General features: G+C 50.2%; 1 protein-coding gene and 3 non-coding genes across 4 annotated transcripts; 1 reads left to right on the top strand and 3 right to left on the bottom strand.

The window, feature by feature from the left end:
- The first annotated feature begins 6,742 nt into the window (after window positions 1-6,742).
- LOC136019155 (uncharacterized) lies at window positions 6,743-22,242 on the top strand. Its single transcript, XM_065689053.1, is given in 5 exon segments — window positions 6,743-6,787; window positions 6,789-7,271; window positions 10,898-11,028; window positions 21,940-22,078; window positions 22,177-22,242. Coding segments are annotated over 5 exon segments (864 nt in total).
- Window positions 13,575-13,646, bottom strand: TRNAQ-CUG (transfer RNA glutamine (anticodon CUG)). The gene has a single exon. It is a non-coding gene; the product is annotated as a tRNA-Gln (tRNA).
- Window positions 17,907-17,988, bottom strand: TRNAS-AGA (transfer RNA serine (anticodon AGA)). Its single transcript has one exon. It is a non-coding gene; the product is annotated as a tRNA-Ser (tRNA).
- A 966-nt stretch (window positions 22,243-23,208) lies between the features above and the next one.
- On the bottom strand, window positions 23,209-23,280 carry TRNAQ-CUG (transfer RNA glutamine (anticodon CUG)). The gene has a single exon. It is a non-coding gene; the product is annotated as a tRNA-Gln (tRNA).
- Between the last annotated feature and the right edge of the window lie 60 nt (window positions 23,281-23,340).

Raw genomic sequence — 23,340 nt, 5'->3', positions numbered from 1 at the left:
TGCGCAAGGTTTTGGCTCCCTCAGGGCTTTCTCAGCATGCTTACACCTTGACAGCCCTGTTTTGCTGTTGGGTCAATTGTATCACGCGCTCTGATCTGGATCATTGTCCCCTGCACCCTCTGTGCTTCCTTCCACTTGTTGGCTGCTCCTGCATGAGGGCATCGAGCAGTTTCGCGCCAAATCATGCAACACCTGAGGTGGGAATCACAAAGTCCAAATCCAGGCCAAGCAGGGGATGTTTTTCCTGGCCTTGTCTGGTTCTATGTTGGACATCTTCAAAGATGGAGAATCTAGAACTCCCTGAGAAACCTTGTCCCGTCTTTGACCTCCAGTGCCTCTGGCAGTAGCCAGAATTCCAACTCTGTCCACTGCTTCTTGTTCTCTCCGTTTCTCTGAAGCTTTTCCGTTTCTCTTTGCCAAATTGTTTAATGCTGATCCTCGATCAGTTCAGGGAGCTCCAGCAAAATATGGCAGTAGTCCATGCTTGGCTGTCACGAGAGACAGCAGATCGCTCCTTGCACAGCACGGAGGTAAGTGAGGGAGGAGGAGAACAAACCACCATGAGTCTCCAGCTATGCTGCACCAAATCTTTAATCAGAAGGAACAAATGCGGGGGCACAGAACAGAGACCAAGAAAGACGTCTGCAGAGTGCAGGGAGGCACAGAGAATGACCCGTTTCCTAAGGACAAGTTCCACACAAAGGGCTTCACTTTTCCCATTCTGCTCCACCTGGTGGTGTTCCCAGGCCACCAAGAGCAGTCCCTGACTCCGGAAACCTCCCCACATCTGTAGGATGTTCAGGAAAGTAGAAGAGAAGGAGGCCTTTCTCTCAGGAGTTCAGAGCAAAGAAAAGCCAGAGAAGGTAGAGAGAGGCCTGTCCTGCAGTGAGGAGCAGCGGGCACAGGACCCTCCTGCCAGGTGGGAGAGAAGACCCAACCCATCTGGAAGCCGTGGCCACTCTCCAGCTCATACAGGGTGCACGTTTTTCTTCTGGCTCCAAAGGGGATGATCCGCCAGCTTCAGCAGTTCAGACTGCAGTAAGGAGGAGGCAGACACAGGCCTGACCCCCCCAGACCAAGGGAGCCCCCAGAAGAGATGGGAACCCCACCAGTGCTGAGGGAGCTCCCAACAGCAGCTGACAGAGAGGATCCCACGGCCGTGCTCTGAGGGAAAGAGGTGAGGATGGGGCCCGGCAGGGTCACCACCACCGGGGAGGCCTGGATGGCAACAGTCGAGTCAGCGCAGCGGGCGACACAGGGCTCACTGCAGCTGCTTGCGAGTGGCGTTGGGCCAGAGGTGCCGCAGGGGCGTGGGGGACATGGTCTGAAGCAAGACATCTCTCGGTGAGCGAGGCAAAGCTGAAACACAGAGCAGGCAGGGAGCACAAACCTCAATACTAGCGTGTCCTTGTCTTCTCCAGCTCTCTCTGTGGGCACATCTTGCGTTGAATACACGCAGTGACTCTACAACTTCCAGAGCCCTCACTGGCCCAGCAGGTTGCATGGGACAGGAAGGCTGGCCCCTTTTGTAATAGGTCCCCTTTCACTGGGGTTAAAGCCCCTGTGGAGTGACTGATCACACCCCATCTCCTGAGCAAACAGTGCTGCATTGAAGAGAGCACTGCATGCGCTTGGCCATTTGGTTAGATACAATTTGATGGACACGCACAGTCTGGTGGGCAGCCATCCCTGCATCTGAGCCCCACGGATGCTTTCTGCTTGGAAAACCCTCCTCTTCCCAGCTGCCCCCAGCCACCTCCATGAAAAGGACAGAGGTCTCAGGGGTTGACTATTTCCATTGCAGGGCCAAGCAGAGGCAGCCCAATATCAGCCTGAGTAGCCACCAGCACAGCACTTCAGCCCACAGAGACAGACAGAGCAGACTCAGGCTTACCTTGTTCTTAGAGGAAAGGGAAGCAAGAGAGGAAGATGCAGAGCCTGGAGTAGAGCAGGCTTTTATGCTGTGCTCCAGAGCCCTGAGGGGAACCAACATTCCTTGCTCATGAAGCATCTGAACACACAGTAGTCGCTGCTTGCCAAAGCCTCGCTGGTGATGAAGCCCTTGCCTCTTTCATTAGAAATACCGTGCTCCCGCTTTCTATCACTGAACATCAGAACGACTCATCTGTGCCCCGCCTTCATAAGATCGATCAACTCAGATATCTCAGGCATGTGCAGAAGGATATTTAGAGAGTGTTTCCATGCCTTTGCCTTTTTAGTGGTGAGCGCAGCTATCAGTCATGGTCAAATTCAGTTACGAGGTCACCTCAAGTGCTTTCCTGTCCGGCAGTATGGATAACATGGAGAGACCTGCTCCCCACGGGTCATTGTAGGGACACAGGAGACTCTGAGTAAGTTCAATCAGAAGGTCAAGACTGCACAAGCCCATACGTGAGGTGAAACTCAGCTCTGCAGGGATGTGGCCAATCTCAACAGCAAGGAAGGACCATTGTGCGCCATAAGGAACTTTTCTGCGGGAACGAGTGATGGCCATGAGCACCTTGCTTATGCTCATCAGGCTCTACCACGGCCTGGTTTTGTGATGAAAGAGATGCCCACGATCGTCCCTGAGTGAGACCCACACCCAATTTTACCTGTTCTGCTCAGCAAGGGCATCCCAGAGACCAGATGCCTGGATAGCCTGCTTTTGAGAGGAGGAGTGGGGCAGGGGGCCAGAAGGTCGTAGACCATTTTTCTGGGTCAGGAATGGTGTGGCCAATTCCATTCATTACAAATTACAAAAGGACATTGGATCAGTGTGCCAGTGCAGCTGCTGGGAGTCCTTGTGATGTGGAAGAGTTGGAAAACCCCTGAACTGCAGGCTAACATGACCCGCACTGCTGTGGACTTCAGTGGAGACGGTGCCCTCGTCTCAGGTGTGTCAGGCACACCAGAGCTCATAGCTTCAGGTGCTGGTTTCATCAAAGAGCAAAACAGGTGAATGAGCATGTGTGTCTCTTTCAGGAAGGACGCAGCATCACTTTGATCACCCTCCTAAGTGCTGATTTCCTTGTTTCCAGCAGGTTCCCCACTTCCCACGTTGAGCCCAGGCCCCTGGCTGGAAGAAGCCTTAGGGCATGGTTTAGTCATCAAGGGACATAACTATGGAGATCCCATGGAGAAGTCACTTGAAAGAGAGCTGCCTGACACACTGGTCTGCTATAGAATCATAGAATCATAGAATAGTTAGGGTTGGAATTGACCTCAAGATCATCTAGTCCCTACCCGCTTGCCATGGGCAGGGACACCTCACACTAAACCATCCCACACAATGCTTCATCCAACCTGGCCTTGAACACCGCCAGGGATGGGGCACTCACAACCTCCCTGGGCAACCCATTCCAGTGTCTCACCACCCTAACTGGAAAGAATTTCCTCCTTATATCCAATTTAAACTTTCCTTGTTTAAGTTTTAACCTGTTACCCCTTGTCCTGTCACTACAGTGCCTGACGAAGAGTCCCTCCCCAGCATCCCTATAGGCCCCCTTCAGGTACTGGAACGCTGCTATTTGGTCCCCACGCAGCCTTCTCTTCTCCAGGCTGAACAGCCCCAACTTCCTCAGCCTGTCTTCATACGGGAGGTGCTCCAGTCCCCTGACCATCCTCGTGGCCCTCCTCTGGACTTGTTCCAGCAGTTCCATGTCCTTTTTATGTTGAGGACACCAGAACTGCACACAATGCTCCAGGTGAAGTCTCACAAGAGCAGAGTAGAGGGGCAGGATCACCTCCTTTGACATGTTGGTCACGCTCCTTTTGATGCAGCCCAGGATACGGCTGGCTTTCTGGGCTGCGAGCGCACATTGCCGGCTCATGTTCATTTTCTCATCGACCAGCACCCCCAAGTCCTTCTCCGCAGGGCCGCTCTGAATCTCTTCTTTGCCCAGTCTGTAGCTGTGCCTGGGATTGCTCCAACCCAGGTGTAGGACCTTGCACTTGTCGTGGTTGAACTTCATGTGGTTGGCATCAGCCCACCTCACAAGCGTGTCAAGGTCCCTCTGGATGGCATCCCTTCCCTCCAGCATATCAACCAGACCCCACAGCTTGGTGTCATAGGCAAACTTGCTGAGGGCGCACTCAATCCCACTGTCCATGTCAGCGACGAAGATGTTAAACAAGACCGGTCCCAACAGCGATCCCTGAGGGACACCACTCGTTACCGGTCTCCAGCCGGACATCAAGCCATTGACCACAACTCTTTGTGTGCGGCCATCCAGCCAGTTCTTTATCCACCGAGTGGTCCATCCATCAAATTGATACCTCTCCAACTTAGAGAGAAGGGTGTCGTGTGGGACAGTGTCGAACGCTTTGCACAAGTCCAGGTAGATGGCATCAACTGCTTTACCCTTATCCATCAATTCTGTAGCCACATCATAGAAGGCCACCAAATTGGTCAGGCAGGATTTCCCCTTAGTGAAGCCATGCTGGCTGTCACTAAGCACCTTGTTTTTCATGTGCCTTAGCATGCTTGTCATTTTCAATCTCCCTTTGTTACCTGAGCTTGTGGGCAGTAATCACTGTCTGTGGCAAAGCCTTAGGAAGCATCGCCTCTTCTTAGGTCCTGATCCCGACAAGGTACTTCAACCACCAAGATGTCTGCTGGCAAAGTGACACAGCAAACCAAAAGCAGTCCAGGAAACTACTAGAGTCTGTTGTGGACAATTTCCTAGTAGACGTGATGAAGAATTCGACCAGAGGAGAGACAGTGCTAGACCTGCTCCTTACTAGTGCCGAAGAACTTACCAGAAAGGCCAAGACAGGAGGTAGCCTGGTCAGCAGCAATCATGTCTTGGTAGCATCCTCAGCCTTGAGAGGTATAGGGTAAGTAAAAAGTAGGCTCAGTATCCTACACTGTAGAAAGGCAAGCTATAGTCTGTTTAAGGCGCTTCCGTGTGCGATCCCTTGGAAAATGGCCTCAGAGATAAAGGACGCCGAGAGCTGGAACATATCGGAAGACATTTTTCTGGAACCTGTAGAAATCCCAACATGCAAGACGTCCGACAGGGGAAGCAGGAGCCTAGCTTGGGGAAGGCAAGGCCTCTTAGCCAACTGAAACAAACCAGAATAAACCAATCCAAACCTTACTAAACTAAACTAAACGAAACTAAACTAAACTACACTAAACTAAACTAAAGTAAAACTAAAACGTACCAAAATGCACAGGCAGTGAAGTCAGGCATACACATCCTGGGCAGATTGCAGGGAATGTCATGGCTTATGTATGGAGGGCATGAGGAAAACAAAGCATAGCTGGCTCTGAACTTGTCTCTGGCCATGAAAAATAACTAGAAGGCATTCTTCAGGTACACAGAACAACAAGGGAAGGTTAAAAAAGTTGCAGCTCTACACTTTAGGTGAGCCAAACGGGAGGCCTGGCTGTGACCAACATGAAGAAGATGGAAGTTCAAGACCACGGCAGGAACCTGAAAGTGCACAAGTTCTTTGGAACTGAGGAGATGCACCCGAGAGTCCTGCAGGAACTGTCATGGGAAGTTGCTAAGCTTCTTTCTATCAAAACAGGAAAGTTGTAAAATACCCAGTGGCTGGAAAATGGGACATATTAACCCCCATATATATAAAGGGTCAAAAGGAAGACCTGGGGAACTGCAGGCTAGGCAGTCTCGCCTCTGTACCCTCAACAGCAAGAAAGGACCATTGTGTGCCATGAGGAAATTCCCTGTTGAGGAGTGATGGTGTCTTGGGTTCATAAGTAGCAGTAAGTTTTTCTCCTTCTTAGCTGGTGCAATGCTGTGGTTTTGTCTTTTGTCCTGGGAACAGCACTGATAACACCAATGTTTTTAGTTACTGCTCTAATATTTAGTCTTACCATATTTAGACCATTTAGACCATATCTAATATTTAGTCTGGGATCTGAGCATGATGTGAATGGTATGGAATAAGGGGTGGATACTGTCCTGGGTTCAGCAGTAGCAGTCATTTTTCTCCTTTGTAGCCGGTGCAACACTGTGTTTTGACTTTCGACCTGAGAACATTGCTGATAACACAAATGTTTTAGACTGACCAAGGACTTTCTGAGCCTCATGCTCTGCTAGGGAGGAGGGAAAGCCGGGAGGAAGCAGAGACAGGACACCTGACCTAAACTAGCCGAAGAGGTATTCAGTACCACAGCACATCATGCCCAGGATGTGTAACTGGGAGTTACCTGTAAAGGCTGGTTCACTGCTTGGTCAGGCTGTTTTTTGACAGGTTTTATTGTATTCTCTTCCCTTGTTATTTCCATTATCATTATTATTATTGGTGGTAGCAGTAGTCGTTTGTGTTATTCTTTAGTTCCTAGGCTCTTCTTATCTCAGCCCATGGCGGTTACATTCTTTCATTTCTCCTCCCATTCCCTCCAGGAGTTTGGGAAGTGGGGGGGAGAAAGGGGTGGAGTAGACTGCGTGGTTCTGATTTATGACCTGGGCTTAAACCATGACAGTTCTTTTTGGTGCCCAGTGTGGGGCACGAAGGGTTGAGATAGTGACGGATCTGACCAGAGTGTGTCTAATCGTATTTGTGATAAGCTTTCATTGTTTCGGATTAATAGTCACTTGTTACAATGCTGATTTATTGGCTCTCAAAGTTATTGCTCCTGATCTCACAGTTTCAGTATGTCATACCTTACTTACAGCTGGTATTTGATGTGCTAGTGTTTATCAGGTTGGGGGCTTGGGCTAAGGTTCTTGTTTCGTTGTACTTTATGGTAATGAGTTGTAATACGGGTGGGCTCCGGCAGTAGGGTAGGATGGACATGGCCGTGCACTTGTACCTGGCCGTCCCACTGCTCTTCAACCATCCTGGCCCTAGTCCTCGCCTCCATCTTCATGAGGATGCTTGGAGCCGAGAGGGAGCAGCCCCGGGAGCCGGTGGCGGCTGATACGGCCCGGGAGAGAGGCCCCGGGGACCAAGCGGCGGCGGGAGCGGGACCGGAGGCCGGGATGGAGCGGCTGCCGGTGGAGAAGGTTGGGGCGGTCAAGGAGGGGAAGGACAAAGCTGCCGAGCAGTGGGAGGAGGTGGTGGAGGAGCCCAGCCCTGTGGCCGAGTCCAGCCCCACAGAAGCCGATAGCATCCCCCAGCAGCCGGCCGCCGAGCCTTGCGAGCACGAGCCACAGGAGGATGCAGAGACCAAGATACCACCTTTGGAAGCCTCAGCTGGGTCCAGCCTAGGGCATCCGGGACAAGTGGAGGATGCAGGAGACCCCACAGAATTTCCCAACAAGGCAGAGGTGGAATATCTGGACTCAGAAAAAGAGAAGCTGGTGGTGAGAGAGCCGGCAAGCACAGCAGCTACACCAGCCCCAGTGACAAGTACAGCAGCATCATTTGAGAGTTCTGAAGGTTTTGAATGGCCTTTGGGTACCCTTGAGACCTGCCTGCTGATTGTGATGAGGATCAGCATGTTGGCACACACACAGAGGGTGTTCTACCCACAACCATTTTGTCTCACCTCGAAAGTTAAGCAGAGTCGGGTTTGGGTCTTATCTAGGGTTAGATGATGATGTGGGAGGACCAAGAGGTTTTCCACAAGGCTGGACAGTCATGAGTGGCAGGGTGTGTGGGACAGTATAAGCCAGTATTTAGTCCACTGGGCCCCCCCAGTGCTTTGGAAGCATCGGAGAGGGAAGGCAGCTGTATGGAGTCTCCAGTGACAAGTTGCAGAAACTGCTGAAGGGGAGGGTGAATTATTTTGAGCCTGGTGGGCCCATGACACTTCAGGCCATCAGGGCAGAGATGCAACATAGAGATGGACTCATGACTGAGGGGTGGACTTAGCAATGGACACTATTGACTAGGTTATTCGTGATTGTGAACACTGCACACAGCCTTTCCTGCTCTGAAAGACTTACAAGAGATGGAGCCAGATATCATGGACTGGATGGACTCAGCAGCTTTATAGGGATTGGTCCATGGCACTAAGGAATGATCTCTCTCTCTCTCTCTGTATATGTATACATGCATATGTATATATATAAGAGTGATGGTATATTGAAAATGTGGGATCTGAGCATGACGTGAATGGTATGGAATAAGGGGTGGATACTGTCCTGGTTTCAGCAGTAGCAGTCATTTTTTTCTCCTTCTAAGTTTGACTTTTGGCCTGGAAACAGCACTGATAACAACGTTTTTAGTTACTGCTCAAATATTTAGTCTGACCAAGGACTTTCTGAGCCTCATGCTTTGCCAGGGAGGAGGGAAAGCCGGGAGGAAGCAGAGACAGGACACCTGACCCAAACTAGCCAAAGAGGTATTCCATACCACAGCACGTCATGCTCAGGATGTAACGGAGAGTTAACCTGGAAGGGCTAGTGCACTGCAGGGTTGGACAAGGTATCAGTCGGTGCTTGGTCGGGGTGGGGCAAGTTATCGATTGGCTGGTGGTGAGGTGTTGTATTTCTCTCCCCTTGTTATTTCCTTTATCATTATTATTATTGGTGGTAGCAGTAGTGATTTGTGTTATACCTTAGTTACTAAACTGTTCTTATCTCAACCTGTGGGATTTGCATTCGTTTTGATTCTCCTCTCCATCCCTCCGGTAGTAGAGGGAGGGCAAGAAGTGGGGGGAGTGAGACAGCGACTGCGTGATTTATGGCTAATTTTGTTTAAACCACAACAATACCACAGCACATCATGCCCAGGATTTGTAACTGGGAGCTACCCATAAGGGCTGGTTCATTGCTCGGTCGGGCTGTTTTTTGACGGGTGGTATTGTATTCTCTTCCCTTGTTATTTCCCTTATCATTATTAGTAGTGGTGGTAGCAGTAGTGGTTTGTGTTATACCTTAGTTACTGGGCTGCTCTTATCTCAATCCATGTGAGTTACATTTCTTTCGATTCTCCACCCCGTCCCTCCGGGGGTTGGGGGGTGGGGTGGGAAAGGGTGGAGTAGACTGTGTGGTTCTGATTTATGGCCTGGGCTTAAACCACAACAGATGGCCATGAGCACCTTGCTTATGTTCATCAGGCTCTACCATGGCATGGTTTTGTGATGAAAGAGATAAGAAATGACTAGAAGGCATTCTTTAGGTACACAGAACAACAAAAGAAGATAAAAGAAGTAGTCCAGTGTCGTGGTTTAAACCCAGCCACGCAGCCTGTCCAATCACTCCCCCCCCATCTTGCCCTCCCCCTACTCCCGATGTGACGAAGAGGAGAATCGAAAAGAATGCAACTCCCACAGGTTGAGATAAGAACAGTTTAGTAACTAAGGTATAACACAAATCACTACTGCTACTACCAGTAATAATAATGATAAGGCAAATAACAAGGGAAGAGAATACAACACCTCACCACCAGCCGACAAAAACTCGCCCCACCTCACCCGACTGAGCACAGACCTCGCCCAACCTTGCCATGTACTAGCCCTTCCGTGTAACTCTCTGTTACATCCTGGGCATGACGTGCTGTGGTATGGAATACCTCTTTGGCTAGTTTGGGTCAGGTGTCCTGTCTCTGCTTCCTCCCGGCTTTCCCTCCTCCCTGGCAGAGCATGAGGCTCAGAAAGTCCTTGGTCAGACCAAACATTTGTGTTATCAGCTCTGTTCCCAGGCCAAAAGTCAAAACACAGTGCTTCACCAGCTACTAAGAAGGAGAAAAATAACCGCTACTGCTGAATCCAGGACACCCCACACTTTAAGTGAGCCAAACAGGAGGCCTGGCTGTGACCAACATGTAGATGATAGAGGTTCCAGATCATCTCAGGAACCTGAATGTGCATAGTCCATTGGACCTGAGGAGACGCACCTGATAGTCCTGCAGGAGCTGTCAGAGTAACTTGCTAAGCCAGTCTCTATCAAATTAGAAAAGCTGTGCAATTATCAGTGGCTGGAAAAGGGGAAATATAGACCTCAGATTTATAAAGGGGAAAAAAGAAGACCTCAGGAACTTTAGGCCGGAAAGTTTCACCTTTGTGCCCTTCAAAATCATAGAGCAGATCCTCCTGAAAAATATGCTAAGGAAACATGGGAACATGGAAAATAAGGAGAGAGCTGGGGACAGGGAGTACAGCATCCCTAAGGGAAATCGTGGCAGACAAACTTTGTGGTGCTCTACGATGGGGTTACAGCATTGGCAGATAAAGGAAGAGTGACTGAAATAATCGACTTGTGTGAAGCATTTGATCCTGTACTGCATAACATCCTTGTCTCTAAAATGGAGATATGTGACGTGGGCTGTATCAAAAGAAGCGTGACCAGAAGGCCGAAGGAGGTGATCCTGGCTGTCTACTCTGCTCTGCTCTAGTGAGACCTCACTTGGAGTATTGTGTACAGTTCTGGTGTCCTCAACATAAAAAGGACACGGAACTGTTGGAACAAGTCCAGAGGAGGGCCATAAGGATGATCAGGAGTCTGGAGCACCTCTTGTAAGAAGACAGACTGAGAAAGTTGGGGCTGTTCAGCCTGGAGAAGAGAAGGCTGTGTGGAGACCTCATAGCAGCCTTCCAGTATCTGAAGGGGGTCTATGAGGATGCTTGGGAGGGACTCTTCATTAAGGACTGTAGTGGTAAGACAAGGAGTAATGGGTTAAAACTTAAACAGGGGAAGTTTAGATTGGGTATAAGGGAGAAGTTCTTTACACTGAGGGTGGTAAGGCACTGGAATGGGTTGCCCAGGGAGGTTGTGAGTGCTCCATCCCTGGCGGTGTTCAAGTCCAGGCTGGACAGAGCCTTGAGTGACATGGTTTAGTGTGAGGTGTCCCCGCCCATGGCAGGGGGTTGGGACTAGATGATCTTAAGGTCCTTTCAAACCCTAGCTATTCTATGATTCTATGATTCTATGATGCATGTATAACAAACTGACTGGATGGTCACACTCATAAATTTGTGGCCAATGGCTTCCTGTTGGGGTGGAAGCCAATGATGAGAGGTGCCCCTCAGAGGTCTGTACTGCGACTATTATTTAAGGTCATTGCCAAGTACATGGACAGTGGGATTACATGTACTCTCATAATTGTGGATGACATCAACCCGAGTGGTGTGGTTGATACCCTAGAGGAAAGGGTTGTCTTCCAGCGGGACCTTGACAGGCTAGAGAGGTGGGCATGTGTGAACCTCATGAAGTTCAACAAGGCCAAGTTCCAAGGTCCTGCACACAGGTCTAGGCAATCTCAAACATGAGTAGAAGCTAGATCATGAGTAGATTGAGCGCAGCCCTGTGGAGAAGGACTTGGGAGTATTGGTGGGTAAAAATTGAATATGAGCTGGCAATGCACAGTCACATCCCAGACAACCAACCATATCATGGACTGCACCAAAAGCAGGTCAATATATTTGGAAAAATTGTTTCCTATGAAGTTGGTGAGACACTGGAGCAAGTTGTCCAGAGAAGTTGTGGAAGCGTTCAAGGCCAGACTAGATGGGGATTTTGGGAACCAAAAATGGAATTTTGGAATAGTGGAATGTACGCCTGCCCATGCCAGTGGGCATAGAACTAGAAGATCTTTACAGCCTCTTCCAAATTAAAATAATTCTAGGATTCATTCTATGATTCAGGGTTATATGAAGTGGTCAGAAAACATTTCAGATGAAGGAGACAAAGGCTTCAGCACCAGCGAAGCCTCAGCAAGTGTTCAGGTGTTCAGATGCTTCATGAGCAAGGAATGGTTTTGTTCAGAGGGGATCTAGGATACAGCATGAAAGGCTATACTGCTCCAGGCTCTGCATCTTCTCTCTTTACTGTATTTCCTCAAGGAATAAGGTAAGCTGGAGTCCACTCCATCTCTCTCAGTGGGCTTAAGTGCTGTTGTGGTGGCTACTCAGACTGATATTGGGCTGCCTCTGCTTGGCCCTGCAATGGACCTGTTGAAGGGCTATGACCTCTTTCCCTTTTGATAGCAGTGGCTGGGGGGAGTGGGGAAGAAGAGGTGGTATTTCAAGCAGAAGGGAGTCAATAGGGATCAGATGCAGGGAGTTTACCTGACCAAAATTGGCCTCTTCAGCATATGGGGATCAGGCCTGTGTGTGCCTCCCCCTTACTGCAGCCTTGTCCTGGGTTCAGCAGTAGCGGTTATTTTTCTCCTTCTTAGTAGCTGGTGAAGCACTGTGTTTTGACTTTTGGCCTGGGAACAGAGCTGATAACACAAATGTTTGGTCTGACCAAGGACTTTCTGAGCCTCATGCTCTGCCAGGGAGGAGGGAAAGCCGGGAGGAAGCAGAGACAGGACACCTGACCCAAACTAGCCAAAGAGGTATTCCATACCACAGCATGTCATGCCCAGGATGTAACAGGGAGTTACCCGGAAGGGCTAGGAGACTGCGGAGTTGGAGAAGGTGTCGGTTGGTGCTCGGGCGGGTGGGGTGGGGGAGTTATCAGTCGGCTAGTGGTGAGGTGTTGTATTCTCTCCCCTTGTTATTTGCCTTATCATTATTATTACTGGTGGTAGCAGTAGTGGTTTGTGTTATACCTTAGTTAATAAATTTTTTCTTATCTCAACCTGTGGGAGTTGCATTGTTTTCGATGCTCCTCTCCGTCCCTTCGGGAGTAGGGGAGGGCAAGAACGGGGGGGAGTGAGAGAGAAACTGCATGATTTATGGATGACTTTGTTTAAACTATGACAAGCCTGAACTGCGGAAGCTGGAGGATCACCCCCTTTGGAGCCAGAAGAAAGACATGCACACTGCATGAGCACAAGCATGGCCATGGATTCCAGGTGGGCTGGGTGTCCTGTTCCACCTGGCAGGAGGGTCCTGTGCCCTCTGCTCCTCACTGTAGGACAAGCCTCATACTGCCTCCTCTGGCTCTGCTTTGCTCTGAGCCACTGAGAGAAAGGGCTCCTTCTCTTCTGCTTTGCTGAACCTCCTACTGATGTGGGGAGGGATCCGGAATTAGGGACAACTGTTAGTGGCCTGGGATTGCCACCAGGTGGAACAGAATGGGAAAAGGAAAGTGATTTGTATGGAGCTTGTCCTTGTGAAATGGGCATTCTCTATGCCTCCCTGAACCTTTCCTGGTCTCTTTTCCGTGCACCTGCATTTGCTCCTTCAAATTGAAGACTTTGTGCAGCATAGCTGCAGATTTGTGCGGTTTCTTCTTCTCCTCCCTCACTTAGCTACCTGCTGTGCAAAGGAGAGATCTGCTGTCTTTCGTGACAGCCAAGCATGGACTGCTGCCATATTTTGCTGAAGCTCCCTGAAATGATCAAGGACCAAAATTAAACAAGTTGGCAAAGAGAAACAGAAAAGCCTCAGAGAAACTGAGAGAGCAAGAAGCAGTGGACAGAGTTGGAACTCTGGCTACTGCCAGAGGCATTGGAGGTCAAAGATGGGACAAGGTTGCTCAGGGAGTTGAAGATTCTCCAGCCTTGGAGATGTCCAAACTAGAACCAGACCAGGCCAGGAAAAACATCCCCTGCTTGGCCTGGACTTGGACTTTGTGGTTTCCACCTCAGGTGTTGCGTGATTTGGCGCGAAACTGCCTGATGCCCTCATGCAGGAGCAGCCAACAAGTGGAAGGAAGCACAGAGGGTGCAGGGGACAATGATCCAGATCAGAGTGCATGACACAATTAACCCAAGAACAAACGCGAGCCTGTCAAGGTGTAAGCATGCTGAAGAAAGCCCTGAATGATCCAAAACCTTGCACAAGGTCCCACTGAGATTTGAACTCAGATCGCTGGATTCAGAGTCCAGAGTGCTCACCATTACACCATGGGACCTCTAGGCACATGCTGGAAAGGTCTTTCTCCTGCAGCCACCCTCGCTGAGACATATGCTCCTGGCTCAGCCTGCCAGTCTTTCCATCTCCCTGGCCATCAGTCATCAAGAGCAGCTGTTCCTTCAGGGACACTGGGCACTTTTCACTCACAGAAGAGGAGTGGCACAGCATTTTGTACAAGTCTCACAGGCCCTCTCTTACAAGGCACAGGCTGGTATCCCCCAAGAATCTTCCTTTTGCCTGATGAAACCTGCTGAAGACCTTTCCAGCTTAACATCTTCAACACTTGTACCTCAAAGGGTACATTCACAGCCCAGTGAGCAGTGGTTTAGTGCTTGTACTTGTGGACTCTGCTGCTGTTTCCTCCCTTCAGCCCCCCATGTTGGACAGCCTCTCAATATGCCACTCTAAGTCACGGCCTGTCCAGTTTCTCACCTTGTAGATCATACTAAGCAGCCTTTGCCCAGATATCCTTACTCTCAGTTGCACTCCTAGCCAAGCTCCTGACCTTGACAAATGAGGCAATCATGCCAGAGGGCAGCGGACGTGGTTCAACTACAAGACCAACTAGTAGGAGGACCCAAAGCAGTGTGCTACGTGTTGCACAAGCTGAGCTGCCTTCATCTGCTGGGGCAGTCTAGGCTGACTTCAAACCCTGTGCTTTCTTTCAGGGACACACTGTCCCCTTGTGCCCCAGATTAGCCTCTCTCTCATGGAGAACACTGTTTGCTCTCCTGAGATGGCTCCAGACGCAGGTGCATTTTGCTGTGAGCCTGAGGGGACTTTCCCTCATGACTTGGGACCAGCACACTGCCCACCAAAGAAGGGTCCATGCACACAGTGGGGAGAAGCATCCTGCTTGAGGAAGGAGCATGCACTATGACTCCTTGAAATGCCTTCCAACTAGCAGGATTGAGAGAAGGTAAAGTGGAAGCAAGGCTAGTCCCAGAGCTGGAGCAGGCTGCTCAGTCCCTGGGCCCCAGTGGAACTTGAGTGAGATACACAACGTGAAGGAGAATCCACTGATAAGTAGATAGACGACACAACTCATCAAAGGTGTAATGTTGGTATGCTTTATTCAGCGCTGAGGAGCATGGGGGATTGCTCCTCCAAAAGCATGCTCATCTTTCCTTTGCCACTCAGCTTGTCTGTATTACATATAATGATTACATAAACATGAGATTGCTTCATGTCTAATACATATGCAAAACCTATTCCCGTTTAGTATTATAATTAGTTTTCTGTCATTTGTCCCATTAATGCTCTTGAGCAGTGCCTCCTGGTGGTGTTTTTTAGGGGGTCGTGAGGTTGAAGGCCTGTAGTTCTTCTTCATCACCACGAGTAACCTCTTGCTTTCACGCAGACTCAATAGGGTTTCAGCTCCTATCAAAACCTCGGGTTTGGTACAAGCCGGTTTTATGTCTCTTAAAGCAGAAACTTGTCAAGCTTGCAAATTTTGTTACTGTGGTTATCTTTTGTTCCTTTTCTTTGTATGGATACTACTTAAACAAGAAAGTCTTAAATGTTCATTACAGAAGTTATGAATCTTATCTACTACAATTCTGCCTAGCAGCTGTAAGTCCTACAATTCTGCTTCACAATTCTAGAAACTTTGACTCCTAAGGTTCTGCTTCACCAAGCACAGTGACTGCTTAAGCAAGCAGGCACAATGTTAACCCTTTATTTCCAGGTATCACCACATGTTCTCTGAGCATCTGCTCCAGTGCTTCAAGACACCCTGTGAATCAATCAGTGGTCCAAAACAGCCCCTACACTATGCTTTTCCCAAGCTGGACCATGCTCAAAGCCTGGCTGGTGCCTGCTCGGCTTGGAGGAGCCCAGAGAAATAGCCACGAGACAAGGCAGCAGAGGGGAGTGGCTCCAGTGCCCCATGGGACCTGAACGTCCTAAGGGAAGATGGGTTCCTCTGGAACAGGAGAAGCAAGGCACCCTGGAGCCAGGCTGAAGAAAAGCTTGTCTGCATTGGCCAGGAATCTAATGTGGCCCAAATGCTTGGAAGGCAGCTATGCTCTCTACTATACCACCAATGCTCATGGGAGCACTACTGCCTCCTGCTCCTCCACTTGCCCATCTGCTTGCCTCACTCTGCCAGGTCACAAAGTGACCTGTCTACTGCTCCTCCACGTAAGCGCCTGGCCAGTCCCTTCCAGTCCTCCCTCCAGTCCCCATGCATGCAAAGGACTTCAAGCTGCTGGGATGTCTGTGTGTGTTCCCTGGGAGTGACATCTTGGATGCGGACACTCTCGCTGCTGGGTGCTAGTAACGGTGCCTCTCTCAGACTACGTTCATTCCTGTACCAGCTCTGCATGTACTATGCACGTGGATGTACCTTTGTGGCTACGCACCTTTGGTGGTATAATCACAGACAATCCCCCAGCCAGCTTCTCACTCCTTCCCAGACTCTGGGAGGGGAAGCAGATCTCTGAAAACAGGATGGGTCAAGACAAACATGACTTCGAAAAACACAGCTTAGCAAAAACTCCTATGGACAAACCAGGCTTACCTCGGTAGGGGAGTCAGGGCATAGCTGATTAAAACAGATTCATGTAGTGAGAAACAGAAACACCAACATAAAAAAACATCTTTCCTCGCCCCTGTCCGCAGGTCTGTTTTACACAATCACACCACACTCCTTTCCCTGACTTGGACTCTCACCTTTAGCCTTACTGCTACCTGAGAGCCCAGGGCTGCTCCTGACACCATGCAGCTTGCCAGAGAGCCAGAGAAACCCCTTTTCTCTGTGCCTGGAGCCATTCCTGTCCTGCCCAACACTGCTGGCCAGAGCATGCAGCAACCAGGCAGAGGAGGGAAAAGCAACATGGGGACAGATAGGACCAGCACGGTGGTGCAGATGTGAGCACACTAAGGCATCCTCTCCATTGCCCTTTGCTTCTTTATTCCTGCCGAGAATCTCTCTGAGGTTCTTTCTCCCTTGCAATGCTTTCCCCAGCCTGAGTGGCATGGCTACAGGGAATTGACCATGTGCCAGCAATGTATTTTTTTCTCCTCCTCCTTGTGTAGGCTCTTCCTGCATGTGCTTCTCAGAGTTTACTTTTTCCTTAAGATGCTAAACCACACAGGCAGGCTATCAGAAGCTCAACCTCTGCCGCTCCTCTAGTAGGGGCAGCTGAGCATGCAACTGAAAGAAGACCTCTGGGAAACCTCTGGCTCTTTTCTGTCCCACCCATCAGGGTCGGTGGAGGCAGGGGATGGTCTCCTGATACCACCGTCACCACCAAGTCTCTTTTTGCCAATTTCACATCTGTCGAGGTTTAAACAAAGTCAGCCATCAATCACGCAGTCGTTCACTCCTTCTCCCATTTCTTGCCCTCTCCCTACACCCAGAGGGACAGAGAGGAGAATCAAAAAGAATGCAATTCCCATGGGTTGAGATAAGAACAGTTTAGTAACTAAGGTATAACACAAATCACTACTGCTACCACCAATAATAATAATGATAAAGGGAACAAGGGAAGAGAATACAACACCTCACCACCCGCCAACCGATAACTCGCCCCACCCCACCCAACCAAGCACCGACTGATACCTACTGCAACCCTGCTGTGAACTAGCCCTTCCGGGTAACTCTCAGTTACGTCCTGGGCATGACGTGCTGTTGTGTGGAATACCTCTTCGGCTAGTTTGGGTCAGGTGTCCTGCCTCTGCTTCCTCCCGGCTTCCCACCCTCCCGGGCAGAGCATGAGGCTCAGAAAGTCCTTGGCCAGACCAAACATTTGAGCAGCAACGAAAAACATCGGCGTTATCAGCACTGTTCTCAGGACAAAAGTCAAAACACAGCGTTGCACCAGCCACTAAGAAGGAGAAGAATTACTGCTACTGCTAAACCCAGGACAACATCTTACCCAGAACACGAGGGCACAGATCACACCTACCTCTCATCATCTCATCCTTCAGCTAAATTTGAAAAGCCCCCTTGGAAAGGTTGTTCATTTTTGACCCTGCTGGGGACTGGTTGGGCAGAATATCCCCACAGCCTCTTAAGTTGCACTCAAGAAACAGCAACGGTGGAGTTCTTTTCATGGCTTATACTCAGCCCTGGTCCATAGTCTTCCCCCCAAAGGCCTACCTTTGTAATGGGAGCAGAGTTTACCATTCAGTCAGGACAAGACCAGGAGGGAAAGTGCTTTTACTGTCTGCCTGGGCACCAGGCACACTGTGGAGCTGGAAGCCACTGCAGAAACCTGGTCATTCGGTAGCAGCCCAAAAAACAGCTGTTCACCGTAGCTGGCAGGATTCGAACCTGCGCGGAAAAACCCCAATGGATTTCTAGTCCATCGCCTTCACCACTCGGCCACAACTACCTGATGCAGCCCTCTCCGCTCACCGCCCCGCTGATCACAGTGTCTGTGCAATGACACCTGGCTTCCAGGGAGTTACAGGGCAATGCTCCACTTCAAGATTTGTAGCCGGGACTTTCACTGCACGTCTAATGAATCAAAGACCTCTCTGTGTTATCTCAAGGCACCCTGGAGACACTGACTGACCCTGTTCAGGAGCTGGCACTGCAGGGACATCCTGGAACTGGGTGCAACACTGTTCCTGGCAGCTAAGAGCTGAGACAACTTCATGTCTCTCGCAGCTTTATGGCCTACGGACCGAGGGAAAAAAAGGAGCCTCTCAGAACTGGACTCTCTGTCTGAAGGGGACAAAGCTACTCAAACCTTTTCTAGTTCAACAGCTGCTAAAAGCAAAACAAGCTATAGTCCTTCCTCTGCTGACATTCAGAAAACAATCTGCACGGCGAGGTTGTCTGTGGGATTTGTGTTAGTGCAGTGTTTACAGGCTTCCCTGCATTTCAACCTACAAAAGGACCTCGAATCCATCTCTCCAAGCACCTGAGAGTAATTGTGATGACAAAGGCAGAAATGCCTCTGAGGAAGCAGAACTTTTGGAGGATTGAGGCTATGAGCTCTGGCAACGTTGGCTTGTGTGCATCCAGGGCACTGTGTCCTCTGAAGTCCACAGCAGCGTGACTCATGTCAGCCTGCAATTCAGGGGTTTTCCCAACTCTTCCACATCGCAACGACTCCCAGCTGCTCTAGGAGACTGATCCGATGGCCCTTTGTAATTTGAAATGCATGGAACTGGCCACCCCATCCCTGACCCAGAACTGTGAGCCTTGGTGGAGCCTGATGAACTTAAGCAAGGTGCCTGTGGCTATTACTCCTTCCACAGGGAATTTCCTCATAGTGCACAATGGTCCTTTCTTGCTGCTGAGGGTACAGAGGCGAGACTGCCTAGCCTGCAGTTCCCCAGGTCTTCCTTTTTTCCCTTTATATATCTGGGGGATTATATTTCCCCTTTTCCAGCCACTGGCTATTTTACAACTTTGCTATTTTGATAGATAGTGCCTTAGCAACTTCCTCTGACAGTTCCTGCAGGACTCTCGGGTGCATCTCCTCAGTTCCCAAAGGACTTGTGCACTTTCAAGTTCCTGCCGTGGTCTTGAACTTCCATCTTCTTCATGTTGGTCACAGTCAGGCCTCCCGTTTGGCTCACCTAAAGTGTGGGGCTACAACTTCTTTCACCTTCCTTTGCTGTTCTATGTACCTGAAGAATGCCTTCTAGTTATTTTTCATGGCCAGAGACAAGTTCAGAGCCAGCTATGCTTTGTTTTCCTGATGCCCTCCGTACACCCGTGTGACATTCCCTGTAATCTTCCCAGGATGTTATCCCTGCCTTCACTGCCTCTCCATCTTTGCTATGTTTTAATTTTAGTTTAGTTCTTTAGTTTAGTTTAGTATAGTTTAGTTTGGTTTGGTTTGGTTTGTTCCAGTTTGGCTAAGAGGCCTTGCCTTCCCCAGGCTAGGCTCCTGCTACCCCTGTCGGACTTCTTGCATGTTGGGATTTCTAGAGGCTCCAGAAAAATGTCTTTCAATATGTCCCAGCTCTCGGCATCCTTTATCTCTGAGGCCATTTTCCAAGGGATCGCACACGGAAGCACCTTAAACAGACTATAGCTTGCCTTTCTACAGTGTAGGATCCTGGCTCTACTTTTTACCTACCCTATATGTCTCAAGGCTGAGGATGCTACCAAGACATGATTGCTGCTGACCAGGCTACCTCCTGTCTTGACCTTTTTGGTGAGTTCTTCTGCGCTAGTAAGGAGCAGGTCTAGCACTGTCTCTCCTCTGATCAAATTCTCCATCATATCTACTAGGAAGTTGTCCACGACAGACTCCAGTAGTTTCCTGGACTGCTTTTGGTTTGCTGTGTCACTTTGCCAGCAGACGTCTTGATGGTTGAAGTACCTTGTCGGGATCAGGACCTAAGAAGAGGCGATGCTTCCTAAGGCTTTGCCACAGACAGTTTTTACTGCCCACAAGCTCAGGTAACAAAGGGAGATTGAAAATGACGGATAGCAGACCAGTGTGTCAGGCAGCTCTCTTTCAAGTGACTTCTCCATGGGATCTCCATAGTTATGTCCCTTGATGACTAAACCATGCCCTAAGGCTTCTTCCAGCCAGGGGCCTGGGCTCAACGTGGGAAGTGGGGAACCTGCTGGAAACAAGGAAATCAGCACTTAGGAGGGTGATCAAACTGATGCTGCATCCTTCCTGAAAGAGACACACACGCTCATTCACCTATTTTGCTCTTTGATGAAACTGGCACCTGAAGCTATGAGCTCTGGTGTGCCTGGCACACCTGAGACCAGGGTAGCATCACCACTGAAGTCCACAGCAGCGTGACACATGTTAGCCTGCAGTTCAGGGGTTTTCCCAACTCTTCCACATCACAAGGACTCCCAGCAGCTGCACTGGCACACTGATCCGATGTCCCTTTGTAATTTGAAATGCATGGAATTGGCCACACCATTCCTGACCCAGAGAAATGGTCTACGACCTTCTGGCCCCCTGCCCCGCACCTCTTCTCAAAACCAGGCCATCCAGGCATCTGGTCTCTGGGATGCCCTTGCTGAGCAGAACAGGTGAAATTGGGTGTGGGTCTCACTCAGGGACGATCGTGGGCATCTCTTTCATCACAAAACCAGGCCGTGGTAGAGCCTGATGTGCATAAGCAAGGTGCTCATGGCCATCACCCCTTCCCGCAGAAAAGTTCCTTATGGCGCACAATGGTCCTTCCTTGCTGTTGAGATTGGCCACATCCCTGCAGAGCTGAGTTTCACCTCACGTATGGGCTTATGTAGTCTTGACCTTCTGATTGAACTTACTCAGAGTCTCCCGTGTCCCTACAATGACCCGTGGGGAGCAGGTCTGTCCATGTTATCCATGCTGCCTGACAGGAAAGCACTTGAGGTGGCCTCGTAACTGAATTTGACCATGACTGATAGCTGCGCTCACCACTAAAAAGTCAAAGGCATGGAAACACTCTCTAAATATCCTTCTGCACATGCCTGAGACATCTGAGTTGATCAACCTTATGAAGGCGGGGCACAGATGGGTCGTTCTGATGTTCAGTGATAGAAAGCGGGAGCACGGTATTTCTAATGAAAGAGGCAAGGGCTTCATCACCAGCGAGGCTTTGGCAAGCAGCGACTACTGTGTGTTCAGATGCTTCATGAGCAAGGAATGTTGGTTCCCCTCAGGGCTCTGGAGCACAGCATAAAAGCCTGCTCTACTCCAGGCTCTGCATCTTCCTCTCTTGCTTCCCTTTCCTCTAAGAACAAGGTAAGCCTGAGTCTGCTCTGTCTGTCTCTGTGGGCTGAAGTGCTGTGCTGGTGGCTACTCAGGCTGATATTGGGCTGCCTCTGCTTGGCCCTGCAATGGAAATAGTCAACCCCTGAGACCTCTGTCCTTTTCATGGAGGTGGCTGGGGGCAGCTGGGAAGAGGAGGGTTTTCCAAGCAGAAAGCATCAGTGGGGCTCAGATGCAGGGATGGCTGCCCACCAGACTGTGCGTGTCCATCAAATTGTATCTAACCAAATGGCCAAGCGCATGCAGTGCTCTCTTCAATGCAGCACTGTTTGCTCAGGAGATGGGGTGTGATCAGTCACTCCACAGGGGCTTTAACCCCAGTGAAAGGGGACCTATTACAAAAGGGGCCAGCCTTCCTGTCCCATGCAACCTGCTGGGCCAGTGAGGGCTCTGGAAGTTGTAGAGTCACTGCGTGTATTCAACGCAAGATGTGCCCACAGAGAGAGCTGGAGAAGACAAGGACACGCTAGTATTGAGGTTTGTGCTCCCTGCCTGCTCTGTGTTTCAGCTTTGCCTCGCTCACCGAGAGATGTCTTGCTTCAGACCATGTCCCCCACGCCCCTGCGGCACCTCTGGCCCAACGCCACTCGCAAGCAGCTGCAGTGAGCCCTGTGTCGCCCGCTGCGCTGACTCAACGGTGTTCATCGAAGCCTCCCCGGTGGTGGTGACCCTGCCGGGCCCCATCCTCACCTCTTTCCCGCAGAGCACGGCCGTGGGATCCTCTCTGTCAGCTGCTGTTGGGAGCTCCCTCAGCACTGGTGGGGTTCCCATTTCTTCTGGGGGCTCCCTTGGTCTGGGGGGGTCAGGCCTGTGTCTGCCTCCTCCCCGTTGCAGTCTGAACTGCTGAAGCTGGCGGATCATCCACTTTGGAGCCAGAAGAAAGACGTGCACCCTGTATGAGCAGGAGAGTGGCCACAGCTTCCAGATGGGTTGGGTCTTCTCTCCCACCTGGCAGGAGGGTCCTGTGCCCGCTGCTCCTCACTGCAGGACAGGCCTCTCTCTGCCTTCTCTGGCTTTTCTTTGCTCTGAACTCCTGAGAGAAAGGCCTCCTTCTCTTCTACTTTCCTGAACATCCTACAGATGTGGGGAGGTGTCCGGAGTCAGGGACTGCTCTTGGTGGCCTGGGAACACCACCAGGTGGAGCAGAATGGGAAAAGTGAAGCCCTTTGTGTGGAACTTGTCCTTAGGAAACGGGTCATTCTCTGTGCCTCCCTGCACTCTGCAGACGTCTTTCTTGGTCTCTGTTCTGTGCCCCCGCATTTGTTCCTTCTGATTAAAGATTTGGTGCAGCATAGCTGGAGACTCATGGTGGTTTGTTCTCCTCCTCCCTCACTTACCTCCGTGCTGTGCAAGGAGAGATCTGCTGTCTCTCGTGACAGCCATGCATGGACTACTGCCATATTTTGCTGGAGCTCCCTGAACTGATTGAGGATCAGCATTAAACAATTTGGCAAAGAGAAACGGAAAAGCTTCAGAGAAACGGAGAGAACAAGAAGCAGTGGACAGAGTTGGAATTCTGGCTACTGCCAGAGGCATTGGAGGTCAAAGACGGGACAAGGTTGCTCAGGGAGTTCTAGATTCTCCATCTTTGAAGATGTCCAACATAGAACCAGACAAGGCCAGGAAAAACATCCCCTGCTTGGCCTGGATTTGGACTTTGTGATTCCCACCTCAGGTGTTGCGTGATTTGGCGCGAAACTGCTTGATACCCTCATGCAGGAGCAGCCACAAGTGGAAGGAAGCACAGAGGGTGCAGGGGACAATGATCCAGATCAGAGCGCGTGATACAATTGACCCAACAGCAAAACAGGGCTGTCAAGGTGTAAGCATGCTGAGAAAGCCCTGAGGGAGCCAAAACTTTGCACAAGGTCCCACTGAGATTTGAACTCAGATCGCTGGATTCAGAGTCCAGAGTGCTCACCATTACACCATGGGACCTCTAGGCACATGCTGGAAAGGTCTTTCTCCTGCAGCCACCCTCGCTGAGACATATGCTCC

This window comes from Lathamus discolor, chromosome 8, assembly GCF_037157495.1.
Source record: "Lathamus discolor isolate bLatDis1 chromosome 8, bLatDis1.hap1, whole genome shotgun sequence".
Classification (NCBI taxonomy): domain Eukaryota; kingdom Metazoa; phylum Chordata; class Aves; order Psittaciformes; family Psittacidae; genus Lathamus; species Lathamus discolor.
The sequence above is the reverse complement of the archived record's forward strand: the minus strand, read 5'-3'. Positions and strand labels throughout refer to the sequence as shown.